General features: G+C 35.8%; 1 protein-coding gene across 4 annotated transcripts in view; it reads right to left on the bottom strand.

The window, feature by feature from the left end:
* The window catches only part of ZC3H13 (zinc finger CCCH-type containing 13), a 92,315-nt gene that overhangs the window by 30,771 nt on the left and 35,896 nt on the right, over positions 1 to 25,648 (bottom strand). For all 4 annotated transcript variants that reach the window (XM_055335906.1, XM_055335907.1, XM_055335908.1 and 1 more), the window contains exons 9-10: positions 8,175 to 8,485; positions 4,868 to 5,332 (exon numbers count right to left, since the gene is read on the bottom strand). In XM_055335906.1, the coding sequence (XP_055191881.1) occupies positions 4,868 to 5,332; positions 8,175 to 8,485 (776 nt within the window). The remainder of the gene's footprint in view (positions 1 to 4,867; positions 5,333 to 8,174; positions 8,486 to 25,648) is intronic.

The raw sequence follows: 25,648 nt of genomic DNA, 5'->3' as shown, positions 1-25,648 counted from the left end.
TTTGATCTGAGACGCCCTCTGCATCCAACAGTTAAAATTAAAAGCACACAACAGAACATTTCTGTAAATTTCTGAGCCACAGCTAACCTGACTTCAAAGTCTTCTCTGACAACAATTAAAATTAAGGGGATTTATTTTAAAAAGTTAGATTAGAAATTTATAAAGCTATTTCTACATAATTCATGAGTCAAGGAAGAAATCATATTAGAACTTACAAGGTGTTTAAAATGGTCACTAATTCAATTACCACATATTTCATAACAAAGAAAAACCTGAGTAGAAATTAGAACAAAAGAGACAAAAAAGGATGTAAACCAAAGATTAGTTGTTTGAAAAGACTCAAAACAAATCTCTGGCAAGATTGAGTAAGAAAAATAAGGGAATGCAGTTATAGATATAACAGAGATTTTAAAGAAATTTTGGAACATCTTTGTATGAAAAATTTGAAAACAAATTTCCTGGAAAAATGTAAGTTATTACACACTGCTTTAAGAAAAAAAAAATCTGTAACTATTATAATAATCTAAATCTGGGATCCCTGGGTGGCTCAGCAGTTTGGCGCCTGCCTTTAGCCCAGGGCGTGATCCTGGAGTCCTGGGATCGAGTCCCACCTCAGGCTCCCTGCATGGAGCCTGCTTCTCCCTCTGCCTGTGTCTCTGCCTCTCTCTCTCTCTCATGAATAAATAAATAAAACCTTAAAAAAAAAAACTAAGTCTATCACTCTTAAGGAGAAACTCAATTGGTAGTAAAAGTTCTAACCATCAGAAAAACAGAAAACGAGAATAGACAAATATTAAATTGTCAAAGAATAGATAACTAATCATATATAAATTGTTCCAGAGGAAAAAAGAACACTACCCAACATATGTTGTATGTCTAGTATAACTTTGATTCCCAAACCAAATAAGAACATAAAAAAATGAACTATGCAGTGGCATGCTAGAACCAGTTCACATTAGCTTCAGAGAGTCAATTGTGTGAGTCTTCTCATGTTAGTAGCTCAAAATCAGCTATGGCAATAGTATTTATATCATGAAAATTGGCAAAAGTTAAAGGCCAGGACTTTTTCTGAAGAGTTTGCTGTTAAGTATTTACCATCATCACACTAATTAAATGTAATCTCAGTTGAAAACTTTACTTCAAAATCAAATTTTAACCTATTCCAGAACTTTAAAAAATGGAAAAATTCAATTTATCTTAGAAATTCCAGGATAGTTCTAAATTTTATTTTATTAAAGATTTTATTTATTTATTTATGAGAGACACACAGAGAGAGACAGAGAGGCAGAGACACAGGCAGAGGGAGAAGCAGGCTCCATGCAGGGAGCCCGACGTGGGACTCGATCCCTGGTGTCTCCAGATCACACCCCAGGCCAAAGGCGGCGCTAAACCACTGAGCCACCAGGGCTGCCCAGTTCTAAATTTTAAAGAAATACATAAGTAAAAGAGGCTAAAGACCAACCATGACCTTCTCAAAATACAGAAAAAAATGGTCATGATAGAAATTGTTCCCCAAGTTAGGAAAATAAGAGGACATCTGTAATGCAATAAAAAAAATGTTAAAAATTTACAAATACCATGCTTAACAGTAAAATGCCAACAGTAACACTTTAAAATCTGAAACAGAGCAAAGAAGCCCCTTATACCACTATATTCAACACTATATTAAAAGAGATCAGCAGATGCTCAACAATAATCAGAAGAGCCAAATCTGTTCCCAGGCATAAATGTTTAAGAGAATCTAATTAGATCTCCAATGAAATTACAGCAACATAAAAATGTAAGATTAATATACAAATATCAATTATCATTTCCATACACCAAGAGTAAGTGGTAGAAAATAAATTACTTTAAAAAGATATTCAGTGACACTTATAGGCAGTTATTCATTGAAGCACTGTTCAAAAACAAAAAAGACTAGAATACCTAAATATCTATCCATATATGATTTGCAGTAGTTTCCCCTATCTGTGGCTTCACCTTCTGTAATTTCAGTTACCCACGGTCAACTGGGGTCCAGAAGCAGATGATCCTCCTCCTGACATATCCTCAAAGGTCAGTGGTAGCCTAACGTTACATTACAATGCCTACATCATTCACCTCGCTTCATCGCATCACATAGGCATTTTATCAGCTCACTTCATCACAGGAAGGGTGAGTACAGAACAATGAGGTAATTTGAGAAAGACCACGTTCACATAACTTCCATTGCAGTGTATTATCATTGTTTTATTACTGGGTATTGTTAATTTCTTACTAATTTATAAATTAAACTTTATCACAGGTGTGTATGTTCAGGAAAAGACCCAGTATATATAGAGTTCAGTATTATCTCAGTTTTCTGGCATCCAGCCATTATCCTGGAACACATCCCCTGCAGATAAGAAAGAACTACTGTATTCACTTTATGATTATTTGTTCTAGCAAACACCAACAGCGTTTTGACAGGGATTGCAAAATGAATAATCCAATTAAAAAATGGGTAAAAGACATGAACAGACATTGCTCCAAAGACATCTAGACGGCCAACAGATACAGATACCGGTCTCCAAAGACCTCCAGATGGCTCAACATCACTCATCATCAAGGAAATATAAATCAAAACTACAATGCTGTATTACCTTATGCCTGTCAGAATGGCTAAAATCAACAACACAAGAAACAGGTGTTGGCAAGCATATGGAGTAAGGGGAACCCTCCTGCACTGCTGTGGTGGCAATACGAACTAGTACAGCCACTCTGGAGAACAACATAAGGTTCCTCAAAAATTTAAAAATAGGGATGCCTGGGTGGCTCCGTGGTTGAGTGTCTGCTTTCGGCTCAGGGCATCCCAGAATCCCAGGATTGAGTCCCGCATTGAGCTCCCCTCGAGGAACCTGCTTTTCCCTCTGCCTATGTCTCTGCCTCTCTCTCTAATGAATACATACATAAAATCTTAAAAAAATAATTTAAAAATAGAACCCTACAATCCAGTAATTGCACTACTGGGTATTTACCCAAAGGATACAAAAACACTAATTCAAAGGCATACATGCACCCTAGTGTTTACAATAGCACTATTTACCAAAGTCAAATTATGGAAATAGCCCAAGTGTCCACTGACTTATGAATGGGTAAAGATGATGTGGCATACACACACACACACACACACACACACATATATACACACACTGGAATATTACTCAGCCATAAAAAGAATGAAATCTTGCCATTTGCAATGACATGGATGGAGCTAGAAACTATTGCACTAAGAAGCAAAAGAAGTCAGAGAAAGAAACATACCTTTTCACTCATATGTGGAATTTAATAAAACAAATGAGTAAAGGTAAAAAAGAGAGGCAAAGCAAAAAACAGACTCTTAACTATAGAAAACAAACTGATGGTTACCAGAGGGGAGGTGAGTGGGGAGATGGGTTAAACAGGTGATGGGGATTAAGCAGGGCACTTGTGATAAGCAACAGGTGTTGCATGGCCATGTTGAATCACTACACTATACACTGAAACTAAGATTATACTGTATGTTAACTCACTGGAATTTAAATAAAAACTTAAAAAAAACCTTCACAGTATATCATATCTTCAATAGATAATGTGCACCGAAAGGGTTACTTGTTTATCAAGCTGACTTGGAATGACCTCCAAAGTATTTTTAAAGTGAAAACGGTAAGGTATAGAGTAATGTACAGTTTTAAAAATTATGTTTGTAAAACCAGAGGGAGATAGCAAGAAGACATACAAATCTGCTTGTGTAGAATATTTCTTGGAAGGATACAAACAAAATTGGCAAAAGAAAAAAAAAATTAATGAGGTCAGGGATAAAGGCTTTTCACAATATACTCTTTCATATTTTTGAAATTTTGAACCATGTGAATGTATTATTAAAAAGAGAAAGACTTTTTAAAAGTATCATAGGCAAGAGCACCAAAAATGTTGGGTACCCAAGAATAAAATACATATATAAGACGTTAATAGAAAAAAGTTAGAAATTCATAAATTTAATGCATTTGAAATAAAAAAACTAGTTTTTCCATGAAATTTTTAAAAAAACAACTCATTTAAAAAATGTATATGAAAAAACAAAGGGCCAAGAAAAGCCAACTATGAAAGAGAATGCAAGGGGCCTTTGGCTTAGCGTGAAGCTATAATTTTGCCCAAGACAGACCAAAAGACCAAAAGAATGAATCAATGTTCAGAATTCTGCAGCAGTATTTTGGGGGAGGAGAGAAAAGAGGGGAGGGGAAAGGAGGTCAAAACTAATCCAGTCCAAGAAGTTTGGAGACAAATACATTTTGGTAGGTAGTTACTAGGTGTTGGCAAATGCTTTTTAGGGGAAGAAGAAAAATGGCTCAAGATTGTGATGTGCAAGTATCTGAGGTGGTCTGAAGCAAGCACATGTATACTGAGGAATTCAGTCATTTCTGATACCAGCAACTTTGAAAGCCCACATTTTAGTCTCACTTTATTTATTTTTTTTTTAGTCTCACTTTAATAATCATTTTATCATATATACACCTGTTTCATAGAAATTATTTCTTTTGGACTCTACCATTTTTGTCTGATAGTAATTTTCTTAGTGTTCCCACACTAATCAACAGGGTAGGCATGACTAGATATAATTTAACCAGGGGATCTTAATCAGGACCCATTTATCTTTTGCTACTTGAGCAAATTCCTAATTCCTAGGAATTTAACAATTTCTATTTGGAGCTTAGAGGAAAAGTCAAAATTCAATTAATTGAAAATTACTTTGACAAAATGATGATAATGAATGTAAAAAAGAATATATTTAGAAAAGAAACCTTAAAAGATTTAATAATTTCTATATAAACATACAAGATACAGTTCACTGACAAGTCAAAAACCTTACCCTTTTCAGGTAATTCTGGACCTCTCCCCCTACTTCTGCCCATCCGGTCATTCCTAATTTCACTTCGAGACTCATTTCTGGCATCATTCCTTATTTCAGTACGAGAACTTTCTTCTCTTAAATGGTTTCTGCCATAACTTCGGGATTCTTCTTGATAGGTATCCTCCTTTCGATGAGTATCTCGACTTTCACGGTCCCTATAATCATGGGTATCACGAGCAGACCGAGAATCTCTGGGATCACGGCTTTCTTTGTTATCTCTGCTATAATCTCTCATCTCCCTGGAGTCCCGAATGTCTCTAGAATCCCTTAGTTCCCGTCGGTCTCTAGCATCTCTGGCATCTCTCCGATCCCGACCATCTCGAGGTTCTCTGTCATCTCTGTGGTCTCTAGAAGAGCTCTGATCTTGCTCATATTCTCTTTCTTCTCTTGCATCCTTTTCTCTATCCCTTTTGCTTCTGGTCTCTGTAAAGCAAGTTCGGAAATCAACTAGAATTCCTTTTACAAAACTTTGAAAAACTAGACAATACATATATAGAGCTTAAAATTTTTTTAAAAAGGTAATTCATATTCTTTGCAGAAAATAAAAAGAAAACATGGGCAAATAAGAAAATTAAAACCATACATAAGCTGCAATTCCAAAGGTAATTTTATTAATACCAGGATAACCGTGTTCTTGATAAACTTAGAAGAGGATCTTCCTGTGTGTCCACTTACCCATACTTACAGATCTTAAATAAATTGATCTCATATCAGTGATGGCTTATTTTTAGAAACTACTTGTAGATCCAGAGGTACACAGCAACTTTAGCCATCTCTACCAAGTATTAGCCCAGACTAAACCATCCATGACCACTTCAAATGTACTTGAAGCACTTTAGAGTGGCCTACAGTTAGTAACCTGGCTGGTAAAGAGATACTGTTCTTTACCCTCTCTTTTCTTGGACTATTTAGTGGAATCACTCCTTTCTCTTAAGTTTTCTCTCCTTAAAGCATGTTCTATCACTTCAAAGAAAAATAAGAAAGAACTCTAGTTTTTGAAAAGCTGAAAGGGAACTCACTGATTATATAATTCAACCTTGTCACTGTCTAAATGAAGAAGAGGCCCAGAACCTAAGTGGCTTAGACAATACCTTACCAAATGGGAATTTGCAAAGGATAGAAACTATTCTTTAGATATGCCTAGAATAGGCATAAATTGATTACAGCATAAATCTGATATGATTAACAAGAGAATCTCAGAAAACAAACACACTGCCTTGTTTTTAAACCAGATTCCTTCATGTGTTGCTCTGAAACTCTGGAACTGCCTCAAGATCTGAGGCTACCTTAGCAATTAAGTAACCTTATGCCTGTTGTAAATTTACTTTCTTTTCTCTTTATCTCAGGTGGCTGGGTCTACAGACTTTCTCAGGTCTCAGACTTTCCCAAACACCTAGTATCCATAAGACCCCCTATATTTTCACAGTAATAACTCATCTCTCCTGACAATTACAATGTCCATATACTTATATCCGCAAATGCCATTTAAGAACAGAAGCACCAGGCAAGAATTTGATAAGTTTCCATCGCTTTTTGTGCATATCTATAACTTCCAGTCCTTCTCCAATCCCAACTGTGCCGAAAAATATGTTCACTCAGTACCAGATCCTTTTCGTGATTTTCCCATCTGTCTTTACAAATACATCTAGTTACTATATTTTGTTCTTTACCTACCTCCCTACTCCTCCACTAAAATTATTCTTATTTCAGATGATGACATCTAAATAAAGGAACAAACATCTGCTACATCTCTTATATAGAAGGTTAAAGAAACATCTTCTTTACAAAGAAACACATATAGTTTATTATTAAATGGATTCTTCTTGTAATATAGACCACTCTTAGCACACTAAAATTCTTTTAAAACTCTACTGCATACTATTTCCCCTCATTATTTCAAAACATAGATATTAAACACATTAAAGAGTTTTCACTCAGCAAGTAGTCATGAAATGTACACTATATTTCCAGTCAACTATAGTTAAATATCTTATTAAAATTAATAGATAGGTGCTAAGGGAATTTTCCTATCTTACCAATGTTCCATAAATACTGCTGTGCTGTTCTGGTTGCAAAATCATGTACACAAGACATAATTCTACACAATAGATGCTCTCTCTGGTCCCTACCTGGGCATTCACGATTTTCTTGAATAAAAGAACTTGATTAATTATTGCTTGCGCTGTTGATAGGAAGAGAACAACTAAATTCAAAATGTTTCACATGAGATTTCTATATTATACTCACAGAGAGGTTTATTCTAAAATGCATATTAAACAGAAATGCTGCAAGTAGGCAAGTATTTCTTGAGTACTCATTATGTTTAAACATTAACTCAGGAGAAGTTAGGGAAAAAAAAATAAGGACAAGAAGCTTGGATAAGGAGTACAGAAATAGATGAGAACTATTAGACTATATTATCAGATAATAACAGCATCTCAGCTTGAACAAGGAGTAGCAAATCCAAAATTAACTTAATTCTCAGGGATCTTGAAAGAAAAACTGCTTTGCTTACTTCTTTTTTGAGTTACACCTAGAAAACTGATCACTTGGTTTACACCAACCTTCTGAATGTTCCCTTGGCCCTTACCTCTTTATCAAAACATGTCTGATGCTTTCAAACTCTACCCCCTGGTTTGCTGCCTTTCTTTCCTTCACTTCTTTGTTTTTTTTTTTTTTTTTTAAAGAATCAACTAAGCAATTAGAAGGATGTTTTAAGAATCAGATAGCCAAAAATTTCTAGAACTTGACAGTACTCAATTAAAATACCTTCACTGAAGAAAGCATTACCTCAGTATATACAAAAATGTGCACTTACATGCATTTAATAGCTTAGGTTCCTGTGTCATTAAAAGCACTTCCTATTGCCCTCAAGAATTCTTCTCGGTTATAGAAAATTTAACACGACACAGTTCTCTTCTTTCTCTTATTAAAACAATAAATCTGAACATGCAGTTTTTTAATAAAGAAAATACTTGGGACTCCTGGGTGGCTCAGCGGTTGGGCATCTGCCTTTGGCTCAGGGCGTGATCCCGGAGTACTGGGATTGAGTCCCACATTGGGCTCCCTGCATGGAGCCTGCTTCTCCCTCTGCCTGTGTCTCTGCCTCTCTCCCTCTCGATCTGTGTCTCTCATGAATAAATAAAATTAAACAAACAAAAAAAAAACCCCAAAACAAAACAAAACAAAAAAAAACAAAAAACAAAAAAGAAAATACTTAAAGAACTCTAAAAAAAAAAAAATCAAGATAAAGAACAGTACATACCTTCCCTTCTTTCATGACGTCGATCATGAGACTGTGAAGTTCGTTCATGGTCATGCCTTCCCTTCTCTCGCATTGGAGAGCGATGTCTTGGGGGACTTTGCTTTCTCTGAGGAGAAGACAGAGAATGTGAAGGATAAGGAGAAGCAGAGCGTCGTAAAGGTGGAGTTATTGTCCTCTGATAAGATGGTGAAGGAGTTCTTTTCCGACGAGGAGAAGGAGAATGTCTTTGAATAGATGATCCTGATTGGGAGGAAGATGAGTGATGTCTAGAAGATATAGGAGAATGATGCTGTCCTACTGGGGAAGTAGACCTGTAAAGAAAAGCAACAATAAAAAAAAAAAAACCCTGAATTTTAAAGCTAAAAGTATGAATCATAATTCCAGGATAAAGTTTAATTCACAATGCTATATAGTAATTTTTAAAATATCTTATTGATTTTAAGTCAGCCTGAGGCAACAGTTCTAGATGAGATATATATGGCCTTACTCCCAAGCTCTGGCTCCAAGCAGCACTCTTCCTGAGCACAGGTAGAGAATATTACCCTCACTTAAAGTATGGAATTCACTCTTATCAGAGATAATCTCTTACAGTGTGAAATAGGTACTTGGAGGCAGGAAACAAGAGGCTAAAGAGAAAACATACTCGTAAGATCTAGATAGAAAGTGGCTGTGAGAATGCCTGTAATTCAAAGCTGTGGGAAAGGGAAAAGTCCTCATCAGCTAAGCCAAACCTCAAGTCTGCACTGTCTAGGTTGACATTTACGAGGGGGAAAGAATGAGACAGTTAAGGAAAGGACATACAGTCTATACTGTCTTTATCTTAAATAACCGGCCTTTACCCTTAGCCAACACAGATTAAATTCACAAGTCTTGGTTTAACGACGGCTTCTTCTATGCCCTCCAAATCACCTTTTCTAACCATACAAAGTACATCTGAATCACTCCTACAATCTGTTAAATCCTGGGCCCTGGTTTATACTGAATATGCAAAATGTGTGTGTGATGGAAAGCTGGAACACACACACATCTGTGCAATAACTAAAAACAAACAGGACTAAGGTTTAAAAAATTACATTCCAGACACCACATATCTGGATTTAGTACCATATTCCTCAATCATTCTGAGGACTAGATGTTTGTTCAAAAACATTCTGTAGTCCTAGTCAAAGTATTTTATTTTTTCTAGTCAAAGTATTTTAAAATTACCTTCAGGACCTATGACAAATGTTTTTTAATATCCACAATGGTGGCAAAATCATTATTAATCCTAAACCAGAGTTTGTCAACCTTGGCAGTACTGACATTTTGTATTCAGCAATTCTTTGTAGTGGAGGCTATCCTGTACATCATGGGATGTTTAACAGTATCCTTGGCTTCTATCCACCATAAGCTAGTACCATCCTCCCTCTCACTCCCATTCATAATAATAAAAAATTACTCCAGACATTTCTAAAGGTCCCTAGAGAGTCAAAATCATCCTTGTTGAGAACTGCTGCCCTAAACTATGTTGTTTATAAATGATGCCTTAGACCTTTTATCAATAAAAGCTTCAAATGCATAAAATATATGTTACTGATTCAGGAAAGTGATGCAATATATAATAGAGAATTTTGCAGAACAAAGATATTAGCAAATAAAAACCACCTTTTGGATAACAGTTGACTAAAAAAAGTCAGCTAACTAGATCACCACATTCACCTAAACTAGGTATCAGCAATTCCACTAAACCTTCATGCTTTTCATAAAAAAAAAAAACCCATAAGCCACTATAATTTAACTGACTGAACAGAAATGTATTTACTTAGAGGTATGAGTAGAAATGTTCAAGAATCTTACTCAAATTGGAAAACCAGCTATGATCAATGACGATTCAAATGCATTTAACTGAACAGAAAAATACTGCAAGATTGAGAATTAGAATGATTATTGTTTGTGGTGTTTTTTTCCCAATTTCAATTTTGTCAGGTTCTGGTCAATTTGGAAATATCTAAATTGATAAAAGAAGAGATGTGGCTCTCCAATGAATTGACATTTTGGTTAGTTTTATTTATCGTGCATACCAAAAATTGTTTCAAGGATGTCTACAATACCCTTTGGTGATTAGTTCACAAAACGTAAAATAGTTCATAATGCTATCTTTAAAAGACACAATACAGTCCAATCACATTTCTATTCAAGTTTGGTGTTGATAGCATGGAGTAAAAAACTTCAGTTCAAGCTTAGGAAAATCAACCTATCAAGTTAAGGTCAGAGGACGAATGCACTGTCAAGTTATGGTTTCAGCATTTTTCTTCTTACCCATCTTTAAAAAAAAAAATTAAGAGAACTGTTGGTTTAATTTAAAAGCATCTGTTATGGACTATGTCCTCCCAAATTTGTACAACCCCTCAACGTGATAGTATTTAAAGGTGGGGGCATTTGGGAGTAAATGGTCTAGATGAGGTCCTGCGTGTAGGGCTCCCATTATGAAATTAGTATTCTTATAAATAAAGGAAGAGACCAGAGCTCACTCTCTCCCCTCCATGTGCAGACATGGTGAGAAGACAACCATCTATGAACCAGGAAGGGACCAGGAACCAAATCTGCTGGAACCTTGACTTTGGACTTTCTAGCCTTTATAGCTATGATAAATGAATGTCTGTTGTTTAAGCCACTTAGCCTATGGTATTTTATAAAAGCAGCCCAAGTTGGTTAAAACAGCATCTTTATATTTTCCTGTTATTATTCTTTTAAAAGTCTAATAACTAAAAAGAAAAGTAAAAAGAGAGAATCTGTTACCAAAACAGGATATGTCAAATTATGGATGTCAACATAATTGGACCTGGGTCTATGTTCACTCTGCATTCAAAAAAGGTAGAAAATAAAACTCTCTTGAAACCTGACCAAAATCATTGATATGTTGTTTTTTACACTATTGCAGAGGTATATTAAAATACACTTCCAGTTAGAATAGCAGTAATTTTAGATCAACTATTCTTAGGCTTTAGAGTTGGCTGGTTTCTTGTTTGAGGGGAAAAAAGAGGTGACATTTGACACTCAAATAAAGAAAAGAGTTTATTGCATGAAGAGAAGCTCAATACGTTAAAAAGAAACCTGTATAATCAGCAAGAGCACTGTGGTTTATAGCTTAGGGAAAATGCCAATCATTAGCCTGACTTGATTCTAATCTAAAGTTGTTTAATGCTGCTACAATTAGGACAAAACGTGGGATGAGAATATTCAGGGTATATTTCATTTGGGGAAAACATGTGAAAGTTAAGAAGGTTATAAAGAAAAACTTCTCTCATTCAAAATACAATAATTTCACCTACAAACCAGTATGTTTATTGTAGACTTTCTTAAAATTATAGTACCATTTTTTTCTTTCAGTAAATAGTTTCTCTTTCTCAAATACAAAAATATGCCTTCATAGTGTAACTAACATTTATAACATTTAAAATCATCATGCAAAGTATACTCAAAAAAACCCCCCTAAAACAACAAATGAATGGACTATGGACACTATCATAATCAACTATTATTCCCAGTGGTAAAATACAACATAACATGATACAGATTTTACAAACAGAAATATTTAGGCTTTGTTATTTTACATAATAAACATATCTTTATATAAAATAGTCAATTTATTGAGCAAATATTAAATGGGCATCTTCTATGCTCTTAGCATTATATTTTTGGCATTGAGAATACAGAAGTAAAAAAGACAGGCAAACCATTAACATAGTAACAATAATAATAATACCAATAATAACAGCAGCAGGTAACACACATATTGCTACTATGTGCAAGACATTGTTTTAAGTACTCTACATGTATTAACTCATTTCATCTTTATGACAACAACCCTAAGATAACTGAGACAGAGAACTGAAAACCAGTCTGTCTTAACTATATGGTCTAGAAGACCACCACCAACAAGAAAGCAAAGTAATTTCAGGTAGTTAATGCAACGAAGTCTGTAAAAACAGTAATGAAAATAGAAATTGATAGGTCCAAAAAATAAAGTTTAGGGGGACAATGTTAAGATGCTTAGAAGGAAGGGCCTTTACGGAGATGAAATTTGAGCCAGAAATTGATAATGTGGGGAAAGAACTTTGCCTTGCAGAGGGTTCAGCAACCACTAAGGAGGCAGTAGGAATCAAGATATACGAGAAGATCAGAAAGCAGACAAAGATAACTACAATTTGTAAGTGAAGAGTTACATGAGGGAAGGTCAGAGAGTAGGCGGGGGCCAGATGATATGAAGTCATCTAGGTGACAGTAAAGTCTGGATTTTTTTTTTCCTCCAGATTTTATTATAAGCTTGAAGAAAATCATTGGTGAGTTTTAGGGAGGGATGTGTCATTCAAAATTTAGCATGATCTCAAAGGATAAAAATCATTATGATCATCTCAACAGATGCAGAAAAAGCATTGACAAAATTCAACACCCATTTATGATAAAAATTCTCAACAAAGTGGCTTTAGAAGAACGTACCTCAACATAATAAAAGCCACACATAACAAACCCACAATAACTGGATCATTGGATATGATGAAAAACAGAGCTTTTCCTCTAAGATCAGGAACAAGACAAGGATGTCCGTTCTTTTTTTTTTTTTTTTAAGGATGTCCGTTCTAATCACTATTATTCCACATATTACTGGAAGTCCTAGCTGCAGCAATCAGACAAGAAAAAGAAATTAAAAGCATCCAAATTGGTAAGGAAGAAATTAAACTCTCACTATTTGTAGATGACATGACACTATATATAGAAAATCCTAAAGACTCTGCCAAAAAACTATCAGAAGTAATACATGGAGATCCAGTAAAGTTGCAACATATAAAATTACTACCCAGAAATTGATTGCATTTCTATACACTAATAATGAGATAAAAAAATTAAGAAAACAATTCCATTTAAAACTGCACCAAAAAACAGTAAGATAGCTAGAAATAGACTAGAAAAACCAAAGCTGGAGTGTCACAATTCCAGATTTGAAAATATATTACAAAGTTATAGTGATTAAAACAGTGTGGGCCTGGAACAAAAATAGACACATGATCAACAGAACAAAATAAACTGCCCAGAAATAAACCCACAATTATACAGTCTATCTATGACAAAGAATATACACTGGGGAAAAGATAGCCTCTTCAATAAATGGTGCTGGGAAAAACTGTACAGCCACATGCAAAAGAATGGAACCTGACCACTCTCTTCTACCACACAAAAATAAACTCAAAATAGATTAAAGACCTGGAACCAAAAAACTAGAAAAAAAAAATAGGAAATAATTTTTCTGACATCGGCCTTAACAACATTTTCTTAGATATGTCTCCCCAGGCAAGGGAAACAAAAGCAAAAATAAACTATTGGGACTACACCAAGATAAAATGCTTTTTGCACAGCTAAGGAAATCATCAACAAAACAAAAAGGCAACCTATTGAACAGGAGAACATACTTGCAAATGACGTATCTGGTAAAGGGTTGTTACCAAATATACAAAGAGCTTATACAACTCAACAGCTAAAAACAAAACAAAACAAAACAAAAAAAAGAAACCCCCAAACAACAAAAACAAAACAAGTAATCCAACTGAAAACGGGTAGAGGGCTTAAAGAGGTATTTTTCCAAAGAAGGCATGCAGATGGTCAACAGATAAACCAAAAGATGCTCAGCATCACTAATCATCAGATAAATGCCAATCCAAACCACAGTCACCTTACAACTGTCAGAATGACCAGAATAAAAAAACAAGAAATAACAAGTATTAGTGTGGATGTGAACAAAAAGGAACCCTCATGCACTGTTGGTGGGAATGTAAGTTGGTAGAGTCACTGTGGAAAGCACTATGAAGGTTCTCCCAAAAAATTAAAAATAGAAATATCATATGATGCAGTAATTCCACTACTGGGCATTTACTACCTAAGGAAAACAAAAACATTAATTTGAAAAGATATGAACCCCTATGTTTATTACAAAATTATTTACAATAGTCAAAATATGGAAGCAGCCTATGTGTCCATCAGTACATAAATAGATAAAGAAGATGTGGTATACATATGCAACGGAATAGTATTCAGTCATTAAAAAAAAAAGAATGAGATGTTACCACTGGCAACAACATGGAAGGACCTAGAAGGTATCATGCTAAGCAAAATAAGTCAGACTGAAAAAAGATGAATACCACTTAATTTTACTTATATATGGAATCTAAAAAAGAAAGCAAATGAATAAACAAACCAAAAGCAGTAACAAACCCATAAATATAGAGAACAAACCAATGGTTGTCAGAGGGGAGAGGGGTAGGGAAGATGGCCAAAATGGGTGAAGGGGAGTGGGAGATACAGGCTTCCAGTTAAGGAATCAATAATTATAGGGATAAAAGGTACAGCATAGGGAATATAATCAATGGTATTGTAACAGCGTCGTATGGTGACAGTTGGTAGCTACACTTGTGAGCACAGCATAATGTATACAGAAGTTGAATCACTGTTACACCTAAAATTAAACGAACATTATGTCAAGTACACAATAAAAAAAAATCTTACCTGTCTAAATAACTATGTAAGATGGAGAAAGAAAATGCTTTTGTGTGATGATTGCTTTTTAAACCTAGAGTTTACTGTCCCTTTGAAGCAAGTAATAAATACTCTCTGGAAGGGGAATCATTTCTAAGTGAACAAACTATCAAAACAGGAGAATACTTTTTTTGTAGGAATCTTCTGAAAGATGTCTCCTCATAAATATAATGGTACTTATAAAACAGATCTGACTCAAGCAAACAAATCAATTCGACATCATAAAAGTAAATCTAACCCAAAAACAATTCTAACAATTTTATTTTTGCATTTATATAGAAATGAAGTAATTTCAAAAACCTTAAGAATGACGACTGTTGGGTGAATGGGTGACGGGCACGGAGGGGGACACTTGACGGGATGAGCACTGGGTGTTATTCTGTATGTTGGTAAATTGAACACCAATAAAAATTAATTTATAAAAAAAAAAAAAAAAGAATGACGACTGTTAAAATAACCCTTAAATCAACACATCCTTAAATGTTATTCAAATCTAGATTTACCATAAATTGAATTTTTCAGAATCTTGTTCAAGAGCCTTACATAGATTTTCTCAATCACATGACTTAGCTAAAAACTGTACCTACCATTGTTATTGAAATTCGGAAGAGACAAGTACCTGGTATCCATGGCACACATGAGGAAGATTGTTTTTGAACTTTAGGAATATAAGAGTCAGTATTCCAAATGAAATGAAATCCAGAAACAACACACACCAGCATAACATGAATTAAGACAACTGGCTCCTATCCCCTACCTGGTGGAGCAAGTTAAAGTTATTACTTTCTCCTGGGATGGGATGAGGTGGTGAGGTCAAAGAGAGACCACACCAAGAAACAGCAAAAATCTAGTCTTAGGAAGGAGGGAGGTGAAGAACAGTTCTCAAGGCTCTGGACTGATCTCCTAGACATAACATCTCCTTAGCAAGGCCAACAAAGTAGGTAACTAAATTAAGGCAGATTCTTAAAATCCTTGCCACTGTTGTAAAAGTTCTCACCGGTCACACATGATTTAACTGTTAGTCAAAAAATTACCACCAGATGGCACCAAACCACAGCCAGGTTGGGATGGATTTTGCTAGTGCCAAGTTTGGGTGTCTTTCATTAATCTCACCACATAGAATGCAGCCCCACACTTTTACTGAATGGAATTTCTGGCCTCCATTTACCATGGTATACACTTCTGATTGTAGCAATTACTGGAACAGGATCAAACTTTCCAACCACCTGCTGCTGAAAAGCCTCTCGGAAACTACTTGAGAATAAATCGTTCTCCCTCTCAAGTCTAATTTCACCAAACATGTTGGACAAAAGGTAAAAGTACAATTTTTAGGGACATAAATACCATTCTAGATTTGGCTGCAAAACAAGAGATTCTTTAGATAGCTCAACAAATTTTCCCAATATCACCTATGAAAGAAAGTCCAAGACTTGATCAATTTGACTTATTGTGAAATTGCTTCTTTTTCCCCCAATGTAACTGAGTTATTTTGATATTTATAAAACTCTTTCATTTTGGGGGCGCCTGGCTGGCTCAGTCAGTATCACAGGCAACTCTTGATCTCAGGGCATGAGTTCAAGCTCCATTTTGAGTGTACAGCTTAAACATACAAATAAATAAATAAAACTCCTCTTTAACAGAAGTCTACTATAAATTTAGTGTATTACAGAATTATATTCAGCTATGTTACATTTTAAGTGCCTTAATTTTGTATCCCTAGCCAAATCAGTCCTCACATGAGGATACTTTTTAGGTCTACACACAGGGCTCGATTAAATGCAGAAAAAAAGATAATGTCTCAGATAAGCAATTTCCAACCTGAACACAAAGGTCCCATTTTAATATTAAATACTGCTTTCCTTTTTTCCTTTTAGGTGTGATGGAGGTATGTGATTGTATATTTTTAAGTGTATTTTTCTCGGAGATATATTCTAAACTATAGGGATGAAAGAGTAAAATGTCTGGGATTTGCTTCAAAGTAACACTGGAGAAGGGAAGGTATATAGGAGTATACACAAAACAAGATGGTCATTATACTAGTGTATTTTTATGTGTGTGAAATGTTCCATAATAATTGTAATGTTAATGTGACATTTTCCCATCCTCTATATACAGCCCAGCAGTATTAGTGCACATTTACTCAAGAAACCATAATTCTGTCTATAGAAAATGCTTGGTGCACAAATGGATCCTTCCTTGTCCTGTGGCTCATGGCCACAGGGTAAGATCTGCAATCCAGATCATGGTACTTTTACATGAATACTGAATAAATCCAATAAATAATATTCTTTGTCAATCTGAAACATTTTGATTATTTTGATAAATGCGTGCAATCACTGAAAGGAAACATGACTGTCACTTTGATGGTAATTTGCTTATTCTCCTAAATTGAAGTCAAAGCCAGCAAGTTTTAAATGATCACATCAGTCTTTCAAAGCTGGGTAAGACTCATCATACAGACATTTATACTATCAAGAAATATATTTCTACATTCAGGTAATTAAAATGAAGTTTTTTTTTTTTTTTTTTTTTTTTAGTGAATAGCTATGCTCTCAATATTATCTTCTCACTTAAACACAAAATTCTGCATCTTAGCATTTTGATTAAAACATATTACCATCCATCAATAAAACCATATTTAACTAAATGTCGAGTAGAATGAGCTATATACACAAATTGCTAGCTAACTCCTCTGGTTAACTACTACCCATAAAGTTTGTGCTTATTTAAGTCTTTGTTTTTAAAGTACACTAGTAATTTGGTTCACTTTCCTAATTCAACAAAGTATATAGAATACGGATTTTTCACTGATGAAGAAGATATTACAGGTCCACTAAAAAACACCATTGCAAAATATCCACATGAGATTATCTAGCTATAACAGGTTAAGAATATTCAAAATATTTCCTTCATAAGTGGTTTTCTGACTAAATACCTAATTTGAACTTAATTTTCCTGTATATTACACCTCTTCTAAAACAAATTATAGAATAAAAATGATTTAGTTGAGTTCCAAGTAATCAAGATTTTACTATTTTCTATACAAAGTCATGAAAAGCTTATTTTACAAAAGTGTAATGGGAAATTGGAGTAATAAAATTTATAACTTTTTTTTCTTGGGCAAACAGCAGTACTCAGGTTTTGATCAATGATGCATAAATAAGTAAATTAAAGCTCAGTAAAGTCTACCTCAAATGGGAAGACACTGATTAGAAACATTCTTCTAATAACCATGGCCTCCAAACTAATAACCATATTCCAAATATGACAGAACTTAGTGCTATTCAAATTAATAAATATTTTGGGAACAGAGTATATTTTTAACAAAGTTGAGCAGATTCATCAACAAAGTTGATGGCCAATGAAGGTGTGGGAGAAGGTACTCAAATTCTCACTGCCAGAACACAGGCAACACCCTTTTTGAACCTGGCCACAGCAACTTCTAGCAAGATACATCTATGAAGGCAAGGGAAACAAAAGCAAAAATGAACTATTGGGACTTAAGATAAAAAGCTTCTGCACAGCAAAAGAAACAGTCAACAAAACTAAAAGACAACCTACAGAATGGGAGAAGAAGATATTTGCAAATGACGTATCAGATAAAGGGCTAGTATCCAAGATCTATAAAGAACTTATTAAACTCAACAGCAGAGAAACAAACAATCCAATCATGAAATGGGCAGAAGACATGAACAGAAATTTCACCAAAGAAGACATAGACATGGTCAACACGCACATGAGAAAATGTTCCGCATCACTGGCCATCAGGGAAATACAAATCAAAACCACAATGAGATCCCACCTCACATCAGTGAGAATGGGGAAAATTAACAAGACAGGAAACAACACATGTTGGAGAGGATGTGGAGAAAGGGGGACCCTCTTGCACTGTTGGTGGGAATGTGACCTGGTGCAGCCACTCTGGAAAACTGTGTGGAGGGTCCTCAAAGAGTTAAAAATAGGGCAGCCCGGGTGGCTCCGCGGTTTAGTGCCGCCTTCAGTCCAGGCTGTGATCCTGGACACCCAGGGTCGGGTCCCCACATCGGGCTTCCTGCATGGAGCCTGCTTCTCCCTCTGCCTGTGTCTCTGCCTCTCACTCTCTTTCTCTCTCATGAATAAATAAATTTTAAAAATCTTAAAAAAAAAAAAGAGTTAAAAATAGAGCTACCCTATGACCCAGCAATTGCACTGCTGGGGATTTACCCCAGAGATACAGATGCAGTTAAACGCCGGGACACCTGCACCCCAATGTTTCTAGCAGCCATGTCCACAATAGCCGCACTGTGGAAGGAGCCTCGGTGTCCATTGAAAGATGAATGGATAAAGAAGATGTGGTCTCTATATACAATGGAATATTCCTCAGCCATCAGAAACGACAAATACCCACCATTTGCTCCAACGTGGATGGAACTGGAGGGTAATGCTGAGTGAAGTAAGTGAATCAGAGGACAAACATTATATGGTCTCATTCATACGGGGAATATAAAAAATAGTAAAAGGGGTTAAAGGGGAAAGGAGAGAAAATGAGTGGGAAATATCAGAAAGGGAGACAGAACATGAGAGACACCTAACCCTGGGAAATGAACAAGGGGTGGTGGAAGGGGAGGTCGGCAGGGGGTTGGGGTGACTGGGTGATGGGCACTGAGGGGAGCACTTGGCGGGATGAGCACTGAGTGTTATGCTATATGTTGGCAAATCGAACTCCAATAAAAAAATATACAGGGATCCCTGGGTGGCGCAGCGGTTTGGCGCCTGCCTTTGGCCCAGGGCGCGATCCTGGAGACCCGGGATCGAATCCCACGTCGGGCTCCCGGTGCATGGAGCCTGCTTCTCCCTCTGCCTGTGTCTCTGCCTCTCTCTCTCTCTGTGACTATCATAAATAAATAAAATAAAATAAAAATGTTAAAAAAAAAAAAGAAAAAAGAAAAAAAAATATACAAAAAAAAAATCTCACTGCCAGATCAGTGGCAGAGAATCATCATTTTTTCTTTTTCCTGGAAGGAAATAGGTTCTCTCCCTTTTACCAAAACACACACAGGTAAAACTTTATCCACAAATCAGGAAATCTGCAGATCCTCTGAAATATACTAATGGATCTCAGGTTAGGAGCCCCTGATCTATCAAGTTGCAGAACAAGACACAGAAGACAGGAAAATGGACTTAAGCCATAGGATCATATGATTTTGTTGTATCATCTGTCCTACACATATGCCTATTCTTCTAGTAACTAAACAGGGAACCATTCTTTTTTTTTTTTTTTTAAGATTTTATTTATTTATTCATGAGAGACAGGCAACAGGTAGAGGGAGAAGCAGGCTCCATGCAGGGAGCCCGATGTGGGACTCGATCCCAGGTCTCCAGAATCCCGCCCTGGGCTGAAGGCGGCGCTAAACCGCTGAACCACCTGGGGTGCCCACAGGGAACCATCCTTAAGAAATAAATGTAAATAATCTTCTATATCCAACATTTTACTTGGAGAAAAAAAAAAGAAAATCCATATTCAGAGAAATATTATTTTCCATACACATGATTACTTATTACTTCTACCTGTAGTAACAAAGCTTCTGAGAATATCTTTGTTCACTGTTCTATCACCAGCTTTTAGAACAATGCCTACCCTATACCCAGTAACTGAATAAATGAACTAGCATACTTTCACTTAAGCACAACACATCCTAATAACCAAAATATTCTGAATAAACCCATTATAAAATCTAAATGTTTAAGGACAATTTTCTCCAAAGGAATTCTGACACTAATCTTTAATTACATACCACACCAATCTGAAAGCATGATGAAGATTCTTAATACAGTATCTGGTTTTAGAAATAATAAGTTCTCTTTCAAAGTAATGGAAATATATTAAAATAAGAGAACACCTCAAAAAAAAAAAACCCTGGAAATTAAATTAACTCCTCCTAAATCAAAATGCCTTATTCAATTTTGTCAAATACGGCTTCAGAACTCCAGTGCAAGTAAGGTACCTATGCAGTTCTTCATACTCCTAGTTCTGCTGCTTCATTTCCTTAGATAAAATAAACCAAGTTCAGATTTTTTCTATATACAAAGTAATAGGAAAATTATAAGGCTTTCTTCCCTTCATAATTTTTCTGCTGCCTGGACTATGGATGGAAAAATATTAAGTCATCAGTAGTGATATTAAACCACTGGATAACCCTGAAAAAGGAAGCATGGGGGCGCCTGTGTGGCTCAGTTGGTTAAGCATCTGCCTTCAGCTCAGATCATGATCCCAGAGTCCTGGGATGGAGCCTCCTGTCTGGCTCTCTGCTCAGTGGGGAGTCTGTTTCCGCCCTCTCCCTCTGCTGCTCCCCCAGCTTGTGGATGCTGGCTCTTTCTAGTGAAGCATGCATAAGGAAGACAGTACTAGATCACCAATGACTCTGCAGAACAAACAGTGTATATAGGTCCTGGACTGCCTCCCTCTGAGCTTCTCTAAATGAGAGAATAAATTGCAATTTATGGTTCCTAAACTTTGTTAAACATTAGAGTCACCCAATGAGCTTTTAAAAATCTGGACGCCAAGGCTGCTCCCCCTACTAACTAAGAAAGAATATCTGGGGATTGAAATCAGATATTAATACTCTTCAAAGACTTTCAGGCAGTTTCCACAGTGCAGTAAAATTTGGAAACTACTGCTTTCTGTACTTAAGCTCCCCCCTCCCCACCCACCCAATGCCCCCAACCACTCACATTGAATCCTTACTACCAACAGCTGATTCTAAATTTGATGCTGTGCAAGTACCAGTTAGAAAAAAAAAAAAAAAGAAGAAGAAGGCAGCCCTGGTGGCTTAGCAGTTTAGCGCCGCCTTCAGCCCGGGGTGTGATCCTGGAGACCCCAGATCGAGTCCTACGTCAGGCTTCCTGCATGGAGCCTGCTTCTCCCTCTGCCTGTGTCTCTGCCTCTCTCTCTGTGTCTCATAAATAAATAAAATCTTAAAAAAAAAAAAAGAAAGAAAGAAAATCTTTATGGTTACATTCTATTACCTATGTAGCTTAAGTGAAAATCTGCAAATGGAAAGGCATTTTTAAATATCACTACACTGTAATTTATCATTAAAGCAGGAAGACAGAGTGTATCTAATTATGTACTTTGCTTATTTTTAAAAGCATTATCTCACTGAATCCTCACCTCAACCTTATGAGGCAGTAGCACACATTTTACAGTGGAAGAAATAGAGGCTCAGAGAAAACAAACTTACTCACGGTCTCACACCCTGTAACTGGCAGAGCCAAGATACAAGTTCCTGTTTGTATAACTTCAAGGCTTGTGCATCTTCTAATACAATGTAACTCAGTTAAAACAGAGACTGAGAGCCCTCTAAAGCTACATTTTTTCTTGAGGAAATGTTAATTTCATGAAAGGATAAATGTGAAAACTAATTTTTAAAAGTGGATGGGGAAAGACATCCCTATTAAATTTGTTTCATAAATCTTGTGCACCACAGAATTACTTTCAAGTTAATTAAAAAGAAATCTGCTCTTAAGTGGCACTAAATAAGTGAATTTTAACAATCAAGAATTTGTAATTTGTCAGTTTTGAAAACATTTTTAAGAAGGACTATTATTATAATAGTGGAAAAACTTGTTTATGAGAAAGAATCTAAATTAGTTAATGTACTAACTTAACTCTACATTTTGAAAAAATTATTAAATTTAAAATGAAGAGAGTTTTAGAAGGATCTCAGCTCTTTCGCTGGCTGGCTCTTTTATACCAAAAAGTTACTGCTGATAACTAGAAAAACAGTAAGGAAACAGGATTTGAACAACACTATGGATCAACTGACCTAACAGGCATATAAAAAACACTCCAACCAACTATAGTAGAACATTCATTCATTCTCCAGCGCACATGGAATACTCTGGAGGACAGACCACATTTCAGATCATGAAATAAGCCTTAACAAATTCAAGAAGACTGAAATCATACAAAGTATCATTTCTGATCACAATGTAGAAAAACTCAATTTGCATAAGTAAAAACCTGCAAACAGGGATTTTTAAATATTATTATACCACAATTTATTATTTAAGTAGGGAAATAAAGAGCATATTTTGTTGAGTACTTTGCTTACTTTTTAAGTATTATGTCATTTAATCCTCAAATATATGGAAATTAAACAGTACACTCTTAATTAGTCAAAGGCCACCTCACAAGGGAGATTAGAAAATACCTTGAAACAAATGAAAGTGAAAACACAACATACCAAAACTAATGAGATGCAGCAAAAGCAGTGCTAAATTTTATAGCTATATAAATGTGTGCTTTAAAAATAAGATCTTGGGGAATCCCTGGGTGGCTCAGCGGTTTAGCACCTGCCTTTGGCCCAGGGCGCGATTCTGGAGTCCCGGGATCGAGTCCCGCGTCAGGCTCCCAGCACGGAGCCTGCTTCTCCCTCCTCCTGTGTCTCTGCCTCTCTCTCTCTCTCTCTCTCTCTCTCTCTCTCTCTCTCTCTCTCTCTCTAGTCATAAATAAATAAATAAATAAATAAATAAATAAATAAATCTTAAAAAATAAAAATAAGATCTCAAATCAACAACCTAATGTGACACCTCAAAAAACTGCAAAAAGAACAAATGAATCCAAAGCATAAGGAACTAAATAATAAAGATTGGAGCAGAGATCAAAATAGAGAATAGAAAACCAATAGAAATAATCAACCAAACTAAGTTGGATTTTTTAAAAATATCAACAAAATTGACAAATCTTGAGCTAGATTTTTCAAAAAGGGAGAAGACTCAAATAACAAATCAGGAAAGTGGGGTCAACACAACCGATGCCACATGAATGAAAAGAATTGTACTACAGTATTATGAAAAACTATATATCAGCAAACTGAATAGAAACAATGGATAAATTCCTAGGCATACAACTCACCTAGACTGACTCATTTAAGAAACAATAAAACTGAACAGACCAATAATGAGTAAGAAGATTAAATCAGTAATTTAAAACTTCTCCAAAAAGAAAACCGTAGGACCACAGGGTTGCACTGGAGAATTCTATCAAACATTTAAAGGAGTTAACACTAATCCTTTGGAATTATTCCAAAAATACTAAAGAGGAGAGAATACTTCCAAGTTTATTCGGTGAGGCCCTGAGAGCAAAGCCTGAGATAAACACTGCAAGAAAACTACAAATATTCTTTTTTTTAAATTTTATTTTATTTATGATAGTCACACACAGAGAGAGAGAATGATAGGCAGAGGGAGAAGCAGGCTCCATGCACCGGGAGCCCGATGTGGATTCGATCCGGTCTCCAGGATCGCACCCTGGGCCAAAGGCAGGCGCCAAACCGCTGCGCCACCCAGGGATCCCCAAATATTCCTGATGAATACTGATGTAAATACTCTCAACAAAGTCCTAGCAAATCAAATTAAATGAAACACCATGACAAAGTAGGATTAATTCCTGGAATGCAAGAATGGTTCAAGAATTAACAAAAGTCACACGATCATCTCAACAAATGCAGAAAAAACACTTGACAAAATTCAATATTTTTTCATGGTAAAAACATTCAACAAACTAAGAATAGAAAGACACTATCATAACATAACAAAGCAATTTATGAAAAGTCCATGGCAAACATCATAATCAATGGTGAAAGACTGAAAACATCTTCTAAGATCAGGAACAAGGTAAGGATGCCTGCTTTCATCTCTTCTATTCAACATGGTATTAGAAACTCTAACCAGAGCAAATAGGCAAGAAAAAGAAATGAAAAAGCATCTAAATTGCAAAGGTAGAAGTAAAATTATCTTCATTCACAGATGACAGGGTCTTATATACAGGAAACCCTACAGATTACACACACACACATACACACACACTTAGAATAAATAAATTCAGCCAAAAAAAAAATTCACACAAAAAATAATACAGAATTCCAAGGGACATGTAAATAAGCCAAAATAATTTTCATATAGAGGAACAAAGTGAGGGGGTTAAACTTCCTCATTTTAAAACTTGTTAGAAAGCTAAGTAATCAAAATAGTGTGGTACTGGCATAAAGACAGAAAAACAGACCAGTGGAGTACTAGAGAAGGTCCAGAAATAAATCCTTGCACCTATGGCCAAATGATCTTCAACAAGGGTGCCAAGACCACTCAATGGAGAAAAGATAGTCTTTTCTAAAAACAGTGCTGGGAAAACTGATTATCTACCTGCTAAAAAATGAAGCTGGACCCTTATCTTATACCATGTACAAAATTAACTTAAAAGGGATTAAAAATCTAAGTGTAAGATCTAAAACTACAAAACTCCTCCACAAAAAAGCATAGGGGAAAATCTTTGTAACTCTGGAGATGGCAACAGTATCTTGAAAATGACACCAAAAGTTCAGGCAACAATAACATAGGCAAATGGTACCACAATAAATCTAAAACCTTTTGTGCATCAAGGGCATTATTAACAGGGTGAATAAAAAGACAACCTATGACAAGGGAGAAAATACTTACAAATCATATATCTGATAAGGGGTTAGTATTCAGAATATATAACAGATTCCTAAAACTCGAACAAAAATCAAATAACTCAATTAAAAACTGGGTAGACCACTAAATAGATATTACTTCAAAGGTGATACACAAATGGTCAACTGTGGGACCCAGGAAATTTAACAAAATCCCCTACCCCTGGACAAGCAGAGCAGGACTGACTCCATTTTGTGCTGCACCTGCCTTGTGCTGACCTGCTTATTGCTTAGGGCACTGCCCCACCCTAGTCAAGTCCAAGGCACACCCTAACCAGAAATCCGGCTCAGTGATAGGCCAGTTCAAATGGATACTTTAGGGCAAAAAGTAATTCAATCAGCCACCTGCGAGTGGACCAGCATGACTGTGCAACTTTCTGCGTATCCCATTGGCCACTGGCCCCTATAAAGTTGCTA

The sequence above is a fragment of the Nyctereutes procyonoides genome, unplaced genomic scaffold (genome assembly GCF_905146905.1).
Source record: "Nyctereutes procyonoides isolate TBG_1078 unplaced genomic scaffold, NYPRO_anot_genome, whole genome shotgun sequence".
NCBI lineage: Eukaryota > Metazoa > Chordata > Mammalia > Carnivora > Canidae > Nyctereutes > Nyctereutes procyonoides.
Note: the sequence above shows the minus strand (reverse complement) of the source record. Positions and strands in the feature narration are given on the sequence as shown.